The sequence below is a fragment of the Arabidopsis lyrata genome, assembly GCF_000004255.2.
Source record: "Arabidopsis lyrata subsp. lyrata unplaced genomic scaffold ARALYscaffold_8, whole genome shotgun sequence".
NCBI classification, from domain to species: domain Eukaryota; kingdom Viridiplantae; phylum Streptophyta; class Magnoliopsida; order Brassicales; family Brassicaceae; genus Arabidopsis; species Arabidopsis lyrata.
In genome coordinates, this window is record NW_003302548.1 from 16,958,843 (window position 1) to 16,978,724 (window position 19,882).

The 19,882-nt window shown below is 36.7% G+C and overlaps 6 protein-coding genes across 7 annotated transcripts; 4 read left to right on the forward strand and 2 right to left on the reverse strand.

The window, feature by feature from the left end:
* Nucleotides 1-1,044: 1,044 nt before the first annotated feature.
* Nucleotides 1,045-3,092, forward strand: LOC9300459 (protein GrpE). Its single transcript, XM_021030818.1, has 6 exons — nucleotides 1,045-1,332; nucleotides 1,687-1,858; nucleotides 1,973-2,169; nucleotides 2,268-2,435; nucleotides 2,511-2,639; nucleotides 2,780-3,092. Exons 1-6 carry the CDS (start codon nucleotides 1,189-1,191, stop codon nucleotides 2,876-2,878), a joined length of 909 nt encoding a protein of 302 aa, XP_020886477.1. The 5' UTR covers nucleotides 1,045-1,188; the 3' UTR covers nucleotides 2,879-3,092.
* Nucleotides 3,048-4,002, reverse strand: LOC9300460. Its single transcript, XM_002866036.2, has 3 exons — nucleotides 3,619-4,002; nucleotides 3,387-3,524; nucleotides 3,048-3,310 (listed from the first exon to the last, which is right to left on the reverse strand). Exons 1-3 carry the CDS (start codon nucleotides 3,919-3,921, stop codon nucleotides 3,248-3,250), a joined length of 504 nt encoding a protein of 167 aa, XP_002866082.1. The 5' UTR covers nucleotides 3,922-4,002; the 3' UTR covers nucleotides 3,048-3,247.
* Nucleotides 3,989-7,434, forward strand: LOC9302157 (trigger factor-like protein TIG, Chloroplastic). Its single transcript, XM_021030812.1, has 13 exons — nucleotides 3,989-4,532; nucleotides 4,642-4,725; nucleotides 4,857-4,985; nucleotides 5,140-5,228; nucleotides 5,333-5,516; nucleotides 5,796-5,886; nucleotides 5,989-6,143; nucleotides 6,231-6,323; nucleotides 6,413-6,505; nucleotides 6,590-6,670; nucleotides 6,763-6,912; nucleotides 6,999-7,094; nucleotides 7,189-7,434. The coding sequence occupies exons 1-13, from the start codon at nucleotides 4,206-4,208 to the stop codon at nucleotides 7,264-7,266; spliced, it is 1,650 nt and encodes a 549-aa protein (XP_020886471.1). The 5' UTR covers nucleotides 3,989-4,205; the 3' UTR covers nucleotides 7,267-7,434.
* Nucleotides 7,435-8,602: 1,168 nt separating this feature from the next.
* On the forward strand, nucleotides 8,603-11,948 carry LOC9300461 (65-kDa microtubule-associated protein 1). 2 transcript variants are annotated; one of them, XM_021034996.1, is made up of 10 exons: nucleotides 8,603-8,765; nucleotides 9,278-9,371; nucleotides 9,447-9,650; nucleotides 9,753-9,998; nucleotides 10,071-10,286; nucleotides 10,379-10,534; nucleotides 10,620-10,931; nucleotides 11,032-11,119; nucleotides 11,207-11,355; nucleotides 11,437-11,948. In XM_021034996.1, the coding sequence occupies exons 2-10, from the start codon at nucleotides 9,300-9,302 to the stop codon at nucleotides 11,755-11,757; spliced, it is 1,764 nt and encodes a 587-aa protein (XP_020890655.1). In that variant the 5' UTR covers nucleotides 8,603-8,765; nucleotides 9,278-9,299; the 3' UTR covers nucleotides 11,758-11,948. The 2 variants fall into 2 exon arrangements, with proteins under 2 accessions (XP_020890655.1, XP_020890653.1); XM_021034994.1 differs by lacking the exon at nucleotides 8,603-8,765 and adding an exon at nucleotides 8,772-9,190.
* A 354-nt stretch (nucleotides 11,949-12,302) lies between these two features.
* LOC9300462 (peroxygenase 2) lies at nucleotides 12,303-13,882 on the forward strand. The gene is made up of 6 exons (XM_002864340.2): nucleotides 12,303-12,662; nucleotides 12,751-12,900; nucleotides 13,005-13,090; nucleotides 13,175-13,269; nucleotides 13,361-13,486; nucleotides 13,582-13,882. The coding sequence occupies exons 1-6, from the start codon at nucleotides 12,548-12,550 to the stop codon at nucleotides 13,739-13,741; spliced, it is 732 nt and encodes a 243-aa protein (XP_002864386.1). The 5' UTR covers nucleotides 12,303-12,547; the 3' UTR covers nucleotides 13,742-13,882.
* Nucleotides 13,883-14,214: 332 nt separating this feature from the next.
* LOC9300463 (indole-3-acetate O-methyltransferase 1) lies at nucleotides 14,215-17,758 on the reverse strand. The gene is made up of 4 exons (XM_002866037.2): nucleotides 17,533-17,758; nucleotides 16,481-16,900; nucleotides 15,894-16,169; nucleotides 14,215-14,774 (listed from the first exon to the last, which is right to left on the reverse strand). The coding sequence occupies exons 1-4, from the start codon at nucleotides 17,641-17,643 to the stop codon at nucleotides 14,421-14,423; spliced, it is 1,161 nt and encodes a 386-aa protein (XP_002866083.1). The 5' UTR covers nucleotides 17,644-17,758; the 3' UTR covers nucleotides 14,215-14,420.
* Between the last annotated feature and the right edge of the window lie 2,124 nt (nucleotides 17,759-19,882).

Below are 19,882 nucleotides of genomic sequence, written 5' to 3' on the forward strand. Positions count from 1 at the left end.
GAGTGCATTTGAAGTCTTTATTTGCTGACACTAGAAGGATGTTGTGCGAGATGCTTTTCTCAGTGGTTGCCTCAATAGCGTGAAAGATCATATATATCATGATATTGATATCGGCTACGTCCGTCTTACTCTCGTGAGGATCATCTGAAAAAAAGAAGATGAAAGTAAGAAAAAAGAATAAGAGTAATGAGAAAACAAAAATCATTCTACTATAGAGATGGATCTTACCATTGAGATAAGATGCTGATTTCGCATCAATTCTCCACACCCAACACACTTGACGGTTTTTGTCTTTACATCAATCATTTCGAAACCACGAGTTCTCAGATATTCAACAACAACTTCATTACTTATTATTTTATTTTTTTTTCCGTAGCTAATCGGTGTGCCATGAAGCAAATATTTAGCGTTGAGTATTCGCAACGATGTTCCAAATGTTTTCCAACAGTTTATCTAAACTCGCGGTATCCATTTTCTAGAGTATGAAGAGAAGATCAAGCATGTTGTATTATTTCTACCACCTAATCTTTTAAAGTGTAAACAATAATTAACTAATGATTAAAGAAAACGAATATAAAATTAATATAAAAACGATATGAACAACCGATCAAACTTATGCAGTCGCCAAGGATGTCGGTGGTGGAACGTTTTAGGACATCTCTAATAGAAGTATCTAAATTTAGATTTTTTTTTTTTTTTGTCGGCCAACATATTCATTCATTAGAAAAGCATAACATAGTACAACAGTTTGAAGTATACATTTAGGTAACCCAAGATACAATATAAGGGGAATTCTTAGATCTAGCCTCCTTTGCTAACTGATCAGCCAATGTGTTTGCCTCCCGACAGATATGTTTGAAGTGATATTGCCGTTGATTAAGGGACAGAATATCTTCCAAATAACCTCTATTAAATTTATATACTCTCTATTAAAACGGATCATGGATTGATTCAAAATTTGCTTCATTCAAAATTTGCTTCTAAGATTTTGAGTTCTGGGAGTAAGTCATCAACGCATCGTTAAGGGTATTTTTGTAAATTGATATAACCCCAAAGAAAATTTTGCTTCCTCCCCAAGAAGAACGTTTTTGCCTCTTTCACCTTCCATCGGCCGACTCTCAGACATTAAATTAATAAAAAGTTTCGATTTTGCTTTTCTTCTTCGATTCATTGCACGAATCTTCCGTGATGTTGGTGTCTAGGGTTTTATCGAGAGTTTCTCGCAGCGCAGGCTTACGCTCGTCTCTCTCCTCCGTCGTTACTCCGAAGAGGAATCAGATTCCGATTGTTTCAAGCCGATTTCACTCCCTCGTTCACGGAAATCCCAACAAGGTTAGGTTTTTAAGCCGATTTTGGTTTTAATTCGTTCTCAATTTTAACGTCGGTTTTTGCTAGGGTTTAAGGGTTTTGTCCAAACGAATCTTTCGTTTGTAAAATTTGACGTCTTTAGTGAAATGATGGTTATGTTCTGATTCTATTGCTCTGGTCTTCGTTATTACAGTGTCACGAATTTAGGTGTATATGTCTGAATGTAAATGTTTTGATTGCTCTTTCATATGTCTGAATTTGGATACGAAATTGGTTTGCGAAGTTCGGGCAATCCTTGTGAATTGAAAGCTGAGAAATAGCTCATTCTAGGATTTTTTGGACAGTGAATTTACTGAATTTGGATCATTTTAATGGCAGCTTGTTGCAGTTCCAGTGTCGCTCCTAAACCATGGAACTCTAGATTTGAATGTTCTTCAAAGGTTCGGCTTTTTTTCATCTTCCTCAGCTGAACCTAAGGGAAATGAGAGTTACACCGAAGTACCAAAGACCGGCGAAGCTTCTGAGGATGTGGAGGTGGGGAGAGATACAGGTGAGGGAAATGAATCATGTATTGACTTAGAAGAAAGAGAGATACTGTGTCTAACTCTGCACAAAGAAGTTTGATAGGTTGGTTACTGAACGAATTTCTTTTTCTGATTTCCAGACGCAGAGATTGATTTCGATGATATGTCAAGAGACGATTTGGTGAAGCTTGTGGGTGAGAAGGAAGATCTTTTGAAGGTTCAGCAGGAAGACATAAAGGAAATGAAAGATAAATTTCTTCGCACTTATGCTGAGCAGCAGAATCTAATGGACAGGACTAAACGTAATGCTGAAAACGCCAAAAAGTTCGCCGTACAGGTTTACTTCTCTGCTCCGCGAATCCTTTTTCTTCTTCTTGAATTAACTTGTTTTGCGTCATATATAATCCAGTGTTGAATATGTTTGTTGTATTGCAGAACTTTGCAACGAGCCTTTTGGATGTGGCGGATAATCTTGAAAGAGCTTCTTCAGTTGTCAAAGAGAGTTTTTCGAAGATCGACACTTCAAAAGATTCGGCTGGTGCTGCTCCACTGTTGAAAAACCTATTAGAAGGAGTGGAGATGACTGAGAAACAATTAGCAGAGGTAAAAACATCCATTATATATCTTTGAGGTAAATAAAGTTAAGATGAGACTGGTGCTGAGAATGCAATTTTACAGGTGTTTAAAAAATCTGGTTTGGTGAAAGAAGATCCTTTAAATGAACCATTTGATCCAAACAAACATAACGCAGTGTTCCAAGTCCCAGATGCTTCCAAGCCAAAAGGCACAATTGCTCATGTCCTAAAGGTACTAAACCATTTATTCAAAGGATTGCTCTCTTTCTTGCTTTAACTCTTAAGCTTATGTTAGCTTTTGCAAGTCCACATCATGGATTCTCTGCCATCAGTTTATAACTTTGTGGTAACTGTTTGTTTCCATATTTGCAGCCTGGATACTCATTGTACGATCGCGTTATAAGGCCAGCTGAGGTTGGTGTTACTTGCGCCGTGGAGAATGAAGAAGGCGAGAAAGAGTCTGCAGCTTGAAAAACTTAAACAACGAGAGTTAAGCTTTGTTTTAACATCTTCATGAGTTATTTTTTTAGTTAATAGTTCTCTTTCTTGCATATTCGTTGGAGGAACAAGATTCCCATAAGGTAGCAGGACTTTGCTCTGTACTTTCAGGGAAACCCTGGTTCTGTAACTTTACACAAAATTTCATGAGCCAACCTCTTGGTAAAAGCTTCAAATCTTACATATATATAACGTCTTCTAGCTTACAAACACACTACATAGAAACATCAAAGTGCAACAAACGCCTAGAATAAGATACAATATGAGACATCATCACAGCTACAACAATACCAAATGCTGACACTTTTATCGTTGATTCATGCTAATCCAATATGATCCTCATCATTCGTCAGTCCCTTCAGAATTCAGACACAGTCCCAGATTCAAGTTCCCAGTTTTTGCTTCCTGCAGAGTAAGTATAAACACAAAAGCATGAACAAAACTCAACACTTTCTCATTAGATTATTTGAATGAAGCTAACCTTAGTTTGGTCTGAATCTGTTATGTTCATGTCCAACTCAACAGCTTTAGGTAATGGAGATTCAGTGTCGAATTCTTCAGTCTCTTCAATTTCAGAATCCTTAGAAACCACCTTCTCTCTATGCTCAAGCATCGCAATCTACACAAATCAAAACCAATCAATCAATCATTTCAACCAATCCCACAAAACCCTAATTTGATGAATTCTTCCAAATTTGGGGGAAAAAACTTACTGGAGCGTATCTGAATCTTCGTTTAGGTGGCTCCTCCGTCTCACCGGAACCATTAGCGTCGGAGGCAGTAACCGTCGCTGTGGTAAGTGGAGTCCACTTATGGAGAAGTAGATGATGTGGTGAGTTACTGTTATTGTTGTTACGACCGTTGGATTTAGATGCTCTGAAAACACCGACGGATGAGGTTGAGACACGTACCCACTTCTTCTTCCACTTCCTTACACGGCCACTGAATACCGCCGTCGCCGACGGACCACTGTATCTCGACGACGTCCGGCTCAATCTCGATCCTACACCTTCCATAATCAATCTCTCTCTCTCTCTCTCTCACACTAGCCGGAAAAGTGGTTGCTTTTATCTATCAGCTTGAAAACGCTGCGTTTTAAGGTGATATAGCATGAAAACGCTCCATTTTACTGAAAACGCTCCATTTTACTAAAAACGCAGCGTTTTCTTCAAGCCATATGCCCATATTTGTTAATTAGTCGAAACGCAGCGTTTTAAGGAGATAACTCTATTTATCTGAAAGTAGCTAAAGAAGAAGTGGCGCTTCATTCATTAGCTCTAAGCAAGAAGAGAGAGCGAAAATGGAGCTCTGTGTTATCAGCACGACGACGACGGCGAAGGCGATTAATCCCTTTCTTCCGTCCATTTCACGCCGTGTTAGCTCCCGTCTCTTCCAATCAGATAGTGTGTTACAGTTTGGTGGGAGGCTGAAGAAACCAATTAGCAGCCCATTGGAGATGTCTTGTGTCTCTAGAAATTTCGGATTTCTCGGAGGTTCTATTTCTATTAGCGGCGGTGGTGACTTTAGGCTATTCGCGGCGGCTTCTCCGGCGGTTGAAACCAGTGTAAAGGAAGACAAGCTTCCAGCTGATCTTAAGGTCACCGAGACTGTACAGGCCAATTCAAGTGTAAGGGATTTCACATCATTTTGTCTATTTGTTGTAGGAGAATATGTGTGGCATTGTGTTTGGTCTGAGTTTTGACATGGCTTGAAATTTGATGTATTGTTCGATTTAGGTGAAATTGAGTGTGGAAGTTCCAGCCATTGTTTGTGAAGATTGTTACCAACGAGTTCTAACAGAGTTCATGAAGCTCTCAAAGGTAAATTGATTTTCATTTTACTTTTAAGACGAAATGTCGAAACTTGATCCATGTAATGCTTGCTGTTGATTATAATGATTTTACTTGGTTTGATTCCATTCAATGTATCATTCTTGATTTCTTTTAATTAGGTGCCTGGATTCCGTCCTAAAACAAGAGTTCCAGAGAATATTATTGTTGGTTTCGTTGGGAGGCAATATGTTTTGAGAGCAACTGTTGAATCTATCTTGAAGAGAACACTTCCTCACGCCATGGAATCAGTAAGTTGTCAAATTTTTATATTACTTTGATTATTTTTTTCAATCTTCCACGGTTTAAGAGAATTTGATTGGTGAAGAACAAGTCTTGTGATGTATCTAATTTCGGTGTTTGTTGTCTTGGAACATTTTTCATATGAGATTTTGGTTTTTGTAGGTGACTGGAAGGGCTTTAAAAGACTCGATACAGATTGTAAGCAGCTTTCCAGATATGGAGAAGGCTTATTCTAAGCTCAAAACTCTTAGGTTTTTGTTTAATCTTCACATTTGCTGAAAATCTGAACAACAGTTTAGGTATAATGCTTGCTAACTAACTTTACATGTTTTTCTGATTTTCTCTTGTTCCTCAGTTATGAGGTGGTTGTTGATGTTGTCCCTGAACTAAGATGGAATCCTGAGGATGGGTATAAAAATATGAAGGTCGTTGTAGAATTAGGCGATGAGATTGACGCCAAAAAAGCTTGTGAAAGACAACTAAGACAGAAATACAAGTCCCTTGGTGCGCTGAAGATTGTAACTGACCGAGGGCTACAGGTAAATGAATGCATAACTCCCCATGTCCTTGTATTGTTATTCTGCAACTAGTACGGTTTTCTTTCGTTGTTCATTTGCAATCATTGAAGGACGCTAATACTTTAAAAGGACCGACCTTTTACCTCGTTACAGTTAAGATCAGCCTCTATAGCTAAGTAGATAAAAATGTAAGCTTATTTCAAAATTTGGTTATGAATCTGGCTGCATTAGTCCATATAACTCTGCAAAGATGATATAGTTGCTTTTTTCATTATATCCTAAAAAGCTAATACCATGTAGGTGGGAGATCTTGCAGTCGTTGATATTTCTGCTACAACTATAGATGAGGATGGATCAACAGGTCAAGCGATTCCAGATGCGGAAAGCAAAGGTTTCAGAACTATTATATTTCAACAGAGCCATATCTCTTACTCCATTGAAATCATCGTTCCCGTTTGCAAATGAATGCTGAGATTTGCGGTTATGTGTACAGGTTTTCACTTTGACACTGAAGAAGGGAATAGAATACTTCCTGGATTCCTTGATTCAATCATAGGAATTAGAGCAGGTGAATCGAAGTCATTCACGCTTGTGTTTCCTGAATCATGGAAACAAGAAAGTCTTCGTGGCCAACGTGCTCAATTCACTGTGAGTTCGTCTTCCTATACCAAAATGAAGAGAAAGATGATCCAAGAGATCATATTTGGGAAAGCTAATCGTGTATGCTTTCTTCAGGTTGACTGCAAGGAACTTTTCTACAGAGATTTACCAACATTAGATGACTCACTTGCTGATAAATTACTTCCTGGATGCACCACTTTAAAGGAGGTAATGAACACCTGGATTTTATTTTCAACAACTTATACAAAAAAGTTTGTCTTCTCTCAGTGTAATTCGCTAATGAAACAAGTTAACAGGTTGAAGAAACTCTGGCTAAAAGATGTCAAGAGATGGAGCAGGAAGCCAAGGAGCAAGCAACAGACAACGCCATCCTTGACCAGATTCGAAAGGTCATCATCTAATTCCATATATCATTTGAAGCAGTAACATCGTTGATCTGTGTGATCGAAACATCCTTTACTTCTTTGTTTTAGATGGTTGAAGTAGAGATTCCTCAATCTTTATTTGAGGAACAAGGAAGACAGTTTTATGGAGCTAGGCTTCTAGAGATTCAGGCAAGTGTATTCGATTACTGTTGTTGATGTCTAACTCTTACTCTCTTTTACTGTCACTCAGATTCTTAATTTTGAATGACATGGTGCTGCAGGGAAACATGAAGCTCACCGAAGACCAATTGGCTTCTCTTTCGAGTCAAAAAGCAGTAAATGAGTTTCTAGAAACTCAAAGAGAGAGCATTACCAACATAATCAAGCAGAATTTAGCTGTCGGAGATATCTTCAAGCGCGAAAACTTAGAGGTATATTATATGCATAATTCTCTCGTCTCCGAGAAAGAAAGAAAACATTTTTAGTAACAAAACATTGTCAAATTACTTGAATGCAGTTCTCAACAGATGAACTCGTTAAAGAGGTCGAGAACTCGATCTCAGAATTCAAGAAACATAAACAAGAGTATGACGAAGAGCGTGTGAAAGATCAGGTTAGTTTTCTTGTGAATCTAGAGTATTATCATTTTCTTCAGCTAGATAAGAACACTCAAAAAGAGAGAGGTTCTTTTTGAATTGATGGGTTAGGTACAAGAGATTTTAGAAGGAGCAAAAGTGCTTGAATGGTTGAAAGATCGAGCCGAGATTCAATACATCACTCGTTGATTAGCATAGGTATTGTATGTATGATTTTGTATGAGCAATTTGTTTTTTTAAGTTGTGATGATTGATTTTGTCACAAGAAGAGAACTTTTATTACTATATTTGATGATTGTTTGTAAGATTAATAGGGGCAATAAATGATTTCCAAAAACATTGCTTTTTATTTTGTAATTTAGTTCACTTTTTGATTTTATAATCAATGTGTTTTATTGGATATAGATGGTAGAGATATAAGTATTTACGTCGATTTCATATTGAATTTGCCAACTAACATTGACTATGACTTGTTTTTTATATCGACCAACAACAAAAAAAAGGCTCTTCGTCTTTTCTAGTTTAGTTCTATATGGACGCTTGACTAATTTTCCCTCTGACCTCATCACTTTTGCTACTTGTCTTAGCTGTATTTTACGAACTACTAGTCTACTTCCTCATGATCCATCTTAAATTTCTAAAAAGTAAAGTAAATTTCACCAATCCTAGTACTTGCACCATTTTCCCAACTAATAATAAATCATTCAATACAAAAAAAAGGTTTCTAACGAACTAGTGATAGAGTAATTAATTAGGAATAAAATCGAAGATATTGCTAATTTGAAACACACAATTTTATACAAGTTCAGCAATTCTCCGGAGAACTTTTCATCTATTCTGAATGCAAGATTGTACTGTCAAAGATGTCAATGTTTGTTTTGAGTATTTCAAACTACATTTATAATTCTATTTACTTAAAAGATAGTATTTGATAATTTATGTACATCTTTGTCTAGAAAGTTTCCTTGTCAACTATATTTTATATTAATTCAAAATTCTGAAAATGTTTTATCCTCTTGCATCATACTTTTTTAAAAAAGAATATGAATTTCGATTGATAGCGACGATAAATATTTACAGTATCGTAATTGGACAATATACATACATCTAGTGATCTACTTATATGGTCCCTAAAACGTAGTAATTGGTAAACAACTTTGGTTGTACAGTAAATGTTTTTGTAGAGCTACACATAACAGTTACATCTTTGAATAACCATAAGTTAACTTGGTTAGAAAAACCAAAAACTATTGAAGCATTTATTTAGTTCCGAGAATCTAGTGGTGATTATTGCACTGTAAGAAAAGAAAATAAAAGAAAAGTAAATAACTTGTGTGGTCAAACAAGCAAAGAACCAAGTCAAGGAAGAGTTTTTAAAAAAAAAAAAAAAAAGACACAAGTCTGTCTGTGAACAGTGTCATGTTTGTAAATAAAGCAGAAACCTAGGGGTGAATATTTGGTGTTTGTTCCATCGTAGTACAAAAAAAAAGATGGGGTCCCACACCACCTCTCCGTCTCTTCCACCTCCATAGATAGATTTTTTTTTTTTCCTTCTATTGCAAAAATGATTTTATCTCACTCTCAATAGTGTGAGTTTTGTTATAGAGAGAGCTTCAGATCTAGAAGAAGAAGCAGAGTTTATAAGGACAAACCCATTTTAAACCCTTAGAAATCCAGTGTCAATCTCGGTGATTAAAAGTTTTTCCTTTTTTTTCTTTTTACTGTTAGATTTGATCAATTTTGAGGTCTTTAGTCTGTTCCTTAAGGTTTTGATCACTTTGGTTTTATCACCAATGCTGTTCGATTCTCTTGAAGTTTCTGTTTTTTGTACAGAGATCTGCTTCTTCTCTTCTACTTGATCGGATTTTAGATTTTGCATTCTTAGCTTGACTTCGTTTGCTTACTGGTTTTTTGAGCTTCGGAAGTTCAAGACTTTAGTTTCCGACTCTGAATGTTTGGTCTGTGGAGTTTAATCTTTGTTTAGAATGATTAATGGTTTTTGGATTCCCAAAAAGATTGCAACTTTGATTGAGAATATCTACGGAGTATCTATCTTCTGGTGTTTGTTATTATTTTGTTCTTAGTTCAATTTCCTTATTATTTTGATGCATAAGTAAGATCTAATTTTCAGCGATGTCCATTAATCACTCTTAGTTTAGTTATCGTCTCTAATTGGAATTTGTTTTTGATCTTTCTACAGGAAACCTACTGATTTTGCGACAATGGCAGTCACAGATGCTGAAAGTCCTCATCTTGGGGAAATTACTTGTGGTACCTTACTTCAGAAGTTGCAGGTAAATCTCCACCTAACTATTAGGGCTTTACTCAATCTTGTGTAACGTCAACTTCTTACGAACCTTTTACAATAGGAAATCTGGGATGAAGTTGGTGAGAGTGATGAGCAACGAGACAAACTGCTTCTTCAGATAGAGCAAGAGTGTCTTGATGTTTACAAGAGAAAAGTCGAGCAGGCTGCGAAATCCCGAGCTGAGCTTCTTCAAACCTTGTCAGATGCTAATGCTGAACTTTCCAGCCTCACAACTTCTCTTGGAGAGAAAAGCTTAGTTGGCATTGTAAGTTTTGTCTCAAGCTTAGAAGTGTAAAATGTAATTGGAAGTGTGTTTTTTTTTTCTTTTCTAAGTGATATAAGTCTTTTGTTTCTTCTCTTGTTGCAGCCGGATAAGTCTTCAGGGACGATTAAAGAGCAACTTGCTGCTATAGCACCGGCTCTTGAACAACTGTGGCAACAGAAAGAGGAGAGAGTCCGAGAGTTCTCTGATGTACAATCACAAATTCAGAAGATATGTGGAGAGATTGCTGGAGGTTTGAGCAATGAGGTTCCTATAGTCGATGAGTCTGATTTGTCACTGAAGAAATTAGACGATTTCCAGAGCCAACTCCAAGAGCTCCAGAAAGAGAAGGTAAACTTTGAGCTAGGTTCCTATTGTTAATTGTTGCTTATTTTTTTCTTACCAACTGCTCTGTTTTCGCAGAGTGACAGGCTGCACAAGGTGTTAGATTTTGTGAGTACTGTTCATGATCTATGTGCCGTTCTTGGTTTGGATTTCTTAAGCACCGTCACCGAAGTTCATCCGAGCTTAGATGAAGAAACTGGTGTTCAGTCTAAGAGCATTAGCAATGAGACACTTTCAAGGTTGGCTAAAACCGTCTTGACTCTTAAAGATGATAAGAAGCAAAGACTTCAAAAGGTAAAAGACACTCTGCATCCTTAATTTGTTTAAAATTGTTTCTGATTAATTACACTGTTGCATTAATGAATCTTTGTCTTTTGTTGTTGTAGCTTCAAGAGCTGGCTACTCAGCTAATTGACCTGTGGAATCTGATGGATACTCCTGATGAGGAAAGGGAGCTTTTTGATCATGTTACCTGTAACATTTCATCTTCAGTGGATGAGGTCACTGTGCCAGGTGCTCTTGCACGTGATTTGATTGAGCAGGTAATTTATATTGCATTGATCAATCTTCCTATGTGCTCTGAAAAATCAGTTACTGCTTGCTAAAATTCATGTAAAACTTGTGAAGGCTGAGGTGGAAGTGCATAGGCTTGACCAGCTGAAAGCTAGCCGGATGAAGGAAATTGCGTTCAAGAAGCAATCTGAGCTTGAAGAGATATATGCTCGTGCCCATGTAGAAATAAACCCGGAATCTGCTCGTGAGAGAATCATGTCGCTGATTGATACTGGAAACGTTGAGCCTACTGAATTATTGGCAGACATGGATAGCCAGATAGCAAAGGCTAAAGAAGAAGCGTTTAGTAGAAAAGATATATTGGACCGAGTCGAGAAATGGATGTCAGCTTGTGAGGAGGAGAGCTGGCTAGAAGACTACAATCGGGTAATGCATAATTTTCTGAATTACACAATATGATACACCATAATACATTGACTTTGAATTGGATCTTGAGCATTTCCATGGTTTCCTTTTCTGAGAACAGGATCAGAACAGGTACAGTGCAAGCAGAGGCGCACACTTGAATCTCAAGAGAGCTGAGAAAGCTCGGATTCTGGTTAGCAAGATTCCTGGTATGTGTAGAATAACTAAGATATACTTGCAAACTTCTCTCATGTATTCATATCTTATTAAATTTGGATCTTTTGCTTTGTATCAAGCCATGGTTGACACATTGGTTGCCAAGACCCGGGCGTGGGAAGAGGAACACAGCATGTCCTTTGCCTACGATGGTGTTCCTCTGCTAGCAATGCTAGACGAGTATGGTATGCTTAGGCAAGAACGAGAAGAGGAGAAACGGAGGCTGAGGGTAAGTTCATCGTTTCTACTCGATTATGATAAGGCGAATATGTTAGTCACTCTTTAAACTCCTCTTTGTCTTAATGAACAGGAACAAAAGAAGGTTCAAGAACAGCCACACATAGAGCAAGACTCTGCCTTTAGCACCAGGCCAAGCCCTGCTAGACCGGTCAGTGCTAAGAAAACGGTGGGGCCACGAGCTAACAACGGAGGAGCCAATGGAACACCAAACCGGCGTTTATCTTTGAATGCAAACCAGAATGGAAGCAGGTCTACTGCAAAAGAAGCAGGGAGAAGGGAGACTCTCAACAGGCCGGCTGCTCCCACAAACTACGTTGCCATTTCGAAAGAGGAAGCTGCTTCATCACCGGTTTCTGGTGCTGTAGATCATAAAGTTCCTGCTTCACCATGATGATTTGAAAAAATGAAAAAAGATCTGTAATTTTCACTGTTTGAGTTTGTTTTAGGAAGAAAAGGCTCTATGAAACACCTGAAAGAAGACAAAAGACATTTGAGAGTAGAATGGTGTACTAGAATGTGTATGTGTGTGTGTTTTGTTAGTGTTGTTTTGATAGTTGGTACGGTATCATCTCGACTCAAAAACAACCTTTTTACCTGCAAAAGGCTTCTCTAGGGTTTATATGGGCCTTGACATAGAAAGCCCATAAGAACCTATATCAAGATCTTTGTCCAAGTTCAAATAGGCAAGATGAGATCATTCAGGATTTTTTTTTTTTTGGTTTTTTCAGTTCTATAGAAAATGTATAATTGTTATGAAAAGTGTGTTCCAACCAAAGCCGAAATATTTGGTTTTATTTGGTTCAGAATTCTCTAAAATCGAAATTTATATTTCAGCTTTTCTATGTGGTAATTTAAATTCATTTCTTAAAAAGTTTTGTTATTTTGGTTGGTTTGGTTAATTTTGTTTTCTCACTTCAATTTTGCTTGGTTATGTTAGGTAAGGTTCTACTGTGAAAACATTGTTACGGTTCAGTTTCGAAAATTTCGTTCTTGTTTCTATATCAACTTCTAAGTGACAAGTGTCCTTGACTCATGTGGAGGGTGAAATTAGGAGATAGAGATGGCAAACGGTGGCATTGTCGTGCGTGCATGTCCGCCACGGAGCATCAAAATGTTTCGGTCTTCACTTCTTCCTAATTTGTTCATTTCCCTTCTCGCTGTAGAGGGAGAGAGAGAGCAAAATGACGACGATGGAGAGGATGGAGAGAGACGCAATGGAGACTGTGGCTCCCTACGCTCCGGTGACTTATCACCGCCGTGTTCGTGGTAACTTGGACGACACACTTCCTAAACCTTGTACTTCTTCCTAAACCTATCTTTTACATATTCAAATATATTCATGATGCGTGACTCGTACGCTACATAACAAATTCTGATGAATTAGATTTGCCGAGAGCACTTCAAGCACCTGACATGGAGCACCCGCAAGGAACACCAGAGCATAGGCATAATGGCCTTAGTGTTCTTCAGCAACATGTCGCTTTCTTTGATTTGGATGATAATGGCATTATTTATCCCTTTGAAACCTTCACTGGTAAACCATTCAATCTCTCCATATGTATAATAATGTGCATACCGGTTTATACATTTCCTGGTTTGTGTATACCTATCTATATATACGAATTTGAATTCCACCAGGATTCCGGTTACTTGGTTTCAATTTACTAGCGTCGCTTGTCTTGGCTGCTGGTATCAACATAGCTCTTAGCTATGCTACTCTCCCGGTACAGTACATATATTTCGATTTACTTTAATCTAGCTTTACCAGACCTAATTATGATTTTGTACGTTTATGATTGATGGAACAGGGATGGTTACCGTCTCCGTTATTTCCTATATATATACACAACATTCACAAGGCAAAACACGGAAGTGACTCTAAAACGTATGACAATGAAGGAAGGTAAGTAACCGTGTAACCACGGAGCATATTTAAATATAGGAATGAGATACAACGAGATTTAGCTGTATATATGTATGTTTGTTTTTGGAAGGTATACACCAGCGAATCTTGAGTTGATGTTTAGCAAATACGCGAGGACCGTGTCAGACAAGTTGAGTCTTGGAGAACTATGGGACATGACCGAAGGGAACCGCGATGCCTTTGACTTTTTTGGATGGTATATACTTGTATATACAATGCTCGAATGTGGTCATGTCCCTTTATAATTAAACGATTTTTGGTTTGTGAAGTAGTATATTTGTGGATATGTAGGTTAGCGAGCAAGGTGGAATGGGGAGTGTTGTATGCGTTAGCGAGTGACGAAGAAGGATTCTTGTCTAAAGAAGCCATAAGGCGGTGCTTCGATGGAAGCTTGTTCGAGTATTGTGCGAAGAACTACGCTGAGATCAAGGAGTACAAGACGTACTACTGATCATTATTCGTTGATGAATGTGATGATGATGATATATAGATAATAGTTCTTTTTATTCGAAGCAACACGCTCGTAGACTTGTGAACACTTCTGAATTAATTCAGTAGTGGTTATATTATGAAAGCAAAGAGGTGTGGGACATATATCTTGTCCAGAAGTATATAACTTTTATATATGTTGGAAATGTTTGTTTATTATGCAAATATGTAAAACTATATATATTAGTTAATTAACTTGATTGAATGGAGCCGTATACCGAATTGTCTTGTCTGTCGTTTGATTTTTTTTGGCGTATGATATATAGAAAATTAAGTGTGGTTTTTGTTTGTATCTATTTATTTACCGTACTGGTGGTCCATAATAATCGCATTTTTAGGTACAAATATATAAAGAAGCAAAAAGTTAGTAAAGTCGAATTTGGTTACTATGATTCTAGTTTGGTACAGTTTCATTCGGCTGGTTTGGTTTATTGGTTAGGAACCCGGCCGGCAAGACTTCATTTCTTATAAAGATATATTTTAGTTTACATGCATGATCAAAAACCCATGATAAAGAACATAAGAAATATATATAGCACATAAAGAAGCCCTAATTAAGAAGAAGAAAAAGAAGTTAAAACAAGAGCACACGAACATTTTTCTTTAATTAATTAGTCTTTTTCTTTTCATTTCCCTTGGTACTAAGTAAAGGATAAAGAAGCGACGATGTGGAAGAACTGCAAATTCACCAAGACATCTTTGGCGTGGCTAGTGGCTCGGCGTTCAACACGTGAGAACAGCTCATTGCTTAGCTCTTCGCCTATGTGAGCTTCCACAAGCACTCCGGCCACACTTCGACAACTACTAGCAAAGGCACGACCAACCTCAGATGCATCGTCTGGTTCACTCACCACAAGCGGACTCCCTCCTTTGTAAACAACCAGCTTCTCAATTGCAAATGAGCCGTTGGCTTCAACTACTTCCTTGAAATCTTGCAAGCTTGGTGCGTATACCGGAATATTGAATCCATCTCGTTTCTCAGCCGCTACCAAACCCTACAAATATAGAATAAAATTTACATATATATCAATTCTGATTTATATAATTATATTAAGATATTACTTTGAACCGAGGATTAAATTCAGGACTTTTAGCCAGTTGAACCAATGTCAATTACGTCGGTTCCAATATTGAATGCAAAAAGTAAAATATTTTGAATATAATTTTAAGATGAGCCTCTACGTAGTTCAATATGTTAATTTATACATACTGTAGTATTTAAAATTAATTAAATTATATATGTACTTTGATTCGCTAAATTTATATGATTATATTTATATCTGACTATAGGATATAAATTTATAATGACTTCAACACATGCAAACTTTACTTTCTGGTGACCACTTGATCTAACGGACTAGAATGATTATGTTAGAAAGCAACGTAACAATTCTTGTTGAAACTTTATGTATGTCTTCTTTTCCTACCGTACTTCAATAATATGGCCTGCCGATTTTGTCTCTACAGGGTCATCATGTCTATTTAATCTGTCGCATAAACTGATACCGTAGCTATATATGGATGGTTCATTTTCATTTATGATTGATGAGGACAATCCGACGGGTAGGATTGATTGTTACATCTAATACGAGGAGTGATGAGAGTGTACACTAACGTGGTCTTAAAGCCACCACAATCATGTTCTGTTTCGTTGTATATGGATTTACAGATAATAATTTGCTTAAACTTAATTTCAAACCTATAATATACAAAAAAATATAGGTTTGATTATTTTATAAAAAAATATATTTCAAGAACTTGTGGATAACGTTGAATACTATATACTGAACTAGTGTACTAGGTTTGATGACTTTACGAGTAAAAGTTTTAATTAATCTGGTTATGCTGTATAATTCTTAGAAAAAGGTTGATTTTCTTAGAGAAAGCAAAAAGGTTAGCGACATTTCCAAAGAAATTCCCAAATTGGGTCAAATGTAGATATCTATCCTAGAGTTATATATAAGTTTTTTTCCTCATTTCTAGCACAGTTTATTCATAAAAGCGAAAAGGGCGGTTAATAGTAGTATAAATTTAGAGCTCGAGGTTAATAATTAGAGTTATAAGATTAATTAATTACTTGGGGGAATAACGAGTAAGATTAATTAAGGTTGTACCTCGCGGACAAGGTCGTCCCAAGCGTCCTGAAAATGAGTGCCGAAGAGTAGACCAGCACCACCCTGGTCGGTGGGATCCACAGAGGTACGACCGAGACAAACCAGGAACATGGCCCCACCTCTCTTAACCTCCGCCGCTCTTGCCCTCAAAAATTCCGCCAAGTCCGCCTGAAACTGCCGTTTGTATGCCGTCGCTGTCTTCTCTCCGGCGCCGTGTATAAAAACTCTCCCTCTATTGTACGCCGCCGATCTCCTATCCGTCACACTTTCCGGCACCTACCATATTATTTCCATTTCTTAATTAATATATATTATCACTAGTGTTTTGTATTTTCTTTTTGGATTTTTTGGTTCTTAAGTTGAAAGAGTAAAACTACAAGTTCACAAAGTAATAATACTGTTGACATGAAACTATCGAGTCCTGATTCTTCATTCCTTCTGATAGCCCTAGTCTGGATTTATGCTCTAAGCTTAATTAAAGCAAAAAAATTGGAAAAAAATAAAATAAAATGGACACCATGACACGTGTAAGGTGTAATAAAGTGACCTAGCATACATTACGACTTTACGTTACGTAGAGTGTGTACCTGAGAGAGCCAATGCAAGGAGAAGGCAGAGTGGAAAAAGGCAATGGTTCTCGCCGGAAAAAGTCGCCGGTAAAACGATCCGGGAACACCAGCGACGAAGTAGGAGCGGTTTCCGTCTGCAGCAAGGCACTCCTCCATGCAAGAGTTAGAGACAAGTGGTGGAAGAAGCTGGAAAAGCGTGTTGAAGTCGTTGCTTGGGAGATCGGAGAAGAAAGCTGTGAACTCCGGAGGGTCGATTCCGGCAACATCAAACCGCTTAGAGATGTGTTTGACTATGAAATCGATTATGTGGATGGTGTTTGCGCCGGATGAGCAGCCGAGATCAACAGCCGTAAACGGTGGCGGACTGGCGGAGGAGTTTAGGTGGACATTGTCAAGTGTTTCCTCTAAGAGGTGAAGCATGGACCGTGCATGCATCGCCTGCATATATTAAATTAATATTTCAACTTTTCATTAATTTAAATGGTCGATATTTATTCTTTTTCTCTTGATTTACTAAATATATACATTTCCATGCACGTAGACTCTGGCTTTTTTTTTTTTTTTTTATAATCCAGGTATCCGGGCCGAAGTCCGACTAGCACCAAGGCTTGAGGCCGATTCCTTTTCAAGTCGTCCGAGCCCAACGCTTAGTGTATTTCCTGGAGGCCTGCAGCCGCCATGTAAATACTGCAGTGGCCAACGCTAGCCCTCAAACTGCGGACACCATATTGGAATTACTTCCTCAAGTGTCACTAGCCCAACCCACGTTGGTTGACTCTGGCTCTTTATACACATTTTGTTTTAGTTTATAGCTTAATCTATTTAACGATTTACTATTATTTAGCAAATCAATAGCATGAGTCATAGCCGATACATAACAAACCAAACCAAAATCAAATCAGAATAATTAACTAATCCAGAAAACGAAAATAAAAGTAAATAAACCGATTTAATTAGTTGATTACTTGATTTATCAGCTAAACCAAATTGAAACGGAAATACACGTAAGAACAATTTAATTTTAATGGAATTTTTCAGGATATAGAACAACAAAAAAAAGATGTAGAGACCTGAGCTTGAGAGTTATTGGCATAGCTGTCTTGTCCTTTGCCACCTTTCATGCTGAGAAGTCTCTCGAGCTTCATGTTACATACAGCAACGTTATCTCCCTTAGAACCCATTCTATTTCTCTCTCTATGTTGATCTCTCCTTCTCTCTTTATCTTTCTCTACACCTTCTTTTTGTGAATGAGACAAGCTCGAGGAGACGACACATATTTATAGAAAAAGAGGACAAAGAGATGAAATGATAAATGTATGAATTTAGTTGAATGGGGAAACATATTATTAAATGTGCCATTGCGTACATATTTTGTATATACTGATTATTCATGCAAAAACAACGCATCATTATGTTTGTTTCCCAAAAAACAAAATATAATTATGTGGTGTACTTGTGTCACATGATATAGTATATATACATGGTTTGTCATTTTGTGCACTGTAGGTTGTTTTTATTTTGTCAACCACATTTTATGTAGGGCTAATTGGAGTAAAGAGTAGAACAATATATGGTGGTCATAGTTATATGAATAATTTTCAATATCTGATGTGATATATTTTTTGTCAAGTATTTTTGAGGTTGTGATTTAAAATGACATATGAAAAAAAGTGATTTAAAATGACATATCTTCAATTAAATGACTTCTCTGTTAAGTATTATCGTAATTGTTATTATTTTTAATATCAAAATAGCATATGTACATAAATACATTAAATTTGAGATATCCTAATGTAGTAATTTTACTTTTCTATAAAGCAACAATATTTTGCTAATAAACTACAAATGTTTTGAGATTTGAATAATGTGGTTTTTTCATGGTAATATATAATTTTAAGGGGAATATTGGTATTTTTAATTTCATTTTGATGTAGTTGTAGTAATTAATTTACTTCCACTGATTGGGATATATTTGATTATCTATGTTTGATTTTTTTAAGTAAGTTGTGGAAACATTTTTGGTTGAATTTGGTTGGTTGTTTCTACATCATGCCCTGGATTCAAATTTGACTGGGATACTCGTAAATAGTGAAATGTGTTGTTTGTTGACTCGTCAATCATATCTCAGCACGGATAATTAGATCAGCGGATAGTAGTTCCTTAATCGTATTGTAATATGCATGTTAAGATTTTGTTGTGTGTATGATGAATGATGATATATATAACAAATATGCATGGTACAAAAATAATGTTAGTTATGAGATTAGTTAGAGGATTAAGGTTAGGGTTAATTAATGAGTCTTAAGAGTAAAAACCTATTGGTTGGCTTTAAATATTCATGATGAGAAAAATCAAAAGGAAAATGAGTGTGTTTCCATATGATACCACCCGAGGGGACATAAGGAGTATTAAAGCTTTTTTTCTTTTTGTTCAACTAGGGAGTAGTATTAAAGCTATGATACGATCTTAGTTAGATTCATGCATGTTTCAAACATTCTTCGTCCATTGCTTTTCTATCCAATATCGTATCATTCATATCCCAAGTATTGGTCCTAACGATTGTCAGCCAATCTTTATCAACTAGCCCAAAAATGTGGTTAGACGTAGGATGCATTAAACTTTGAGTTCTTTTTTTTTATTGATTCCTGGTTTCTCTACGATGAAATGGTCGATTCATGTTTACAAGTATTGTATAATTCAATAATTAAACCGATCAAACAATAAGGTCAGTGATCCAAAATAAGGCGTTTAGTTTACACACAGGCAATGCATAGTTAAACTTTAAATCTAGATTTACGAGCAATTAAAATTGTCAAAATACTAACTCATCCGTAATTAATTCGTGGTTCTTACATGGCATATTCATTTGAGCACAAATCACCATTTTTTGTTTTGTTTAATTAGTATTTAAGGTTTAAATCTCCATAAATAGTCTATATATATTCTTGTGTAAATATAAAAGTAGCATATAGGAGGAATAAGAGTGGGTAAGGCACGAGATTGACGCCGAAAATTCATGGAATCCAATGGAACAGAGAGAGTGAAGTAATATAGCAAAAGAGACTAGTTTCTTCATCATGTTGCCGGATTTTTTTTAACCCTCTATCCATTTCTCTACATTTTCATCATCCCTATCCTAAAAAACTAGATGTTATTATTTTCTTATTTTCCACCAGACATATATAATTTTGGCATCCCATTTTTTCGACAAGTTTTGGATTTGAGATCTCTGAGGTTGAGACGGGTTTATACTAAAATGATTTTGGTTTTTTCCTTTGCATATATGTTGTTGCATTTTTGGGTTAGACATGTTAGATTCAGATTTAAGCTGTCGCAAAATTCGGTAAACATATTTCTTTATGCTCTTAAAAGTGTGTATAAGTTTATAGTTTCAGGGGTGGCTAAATATCAAATTAATAT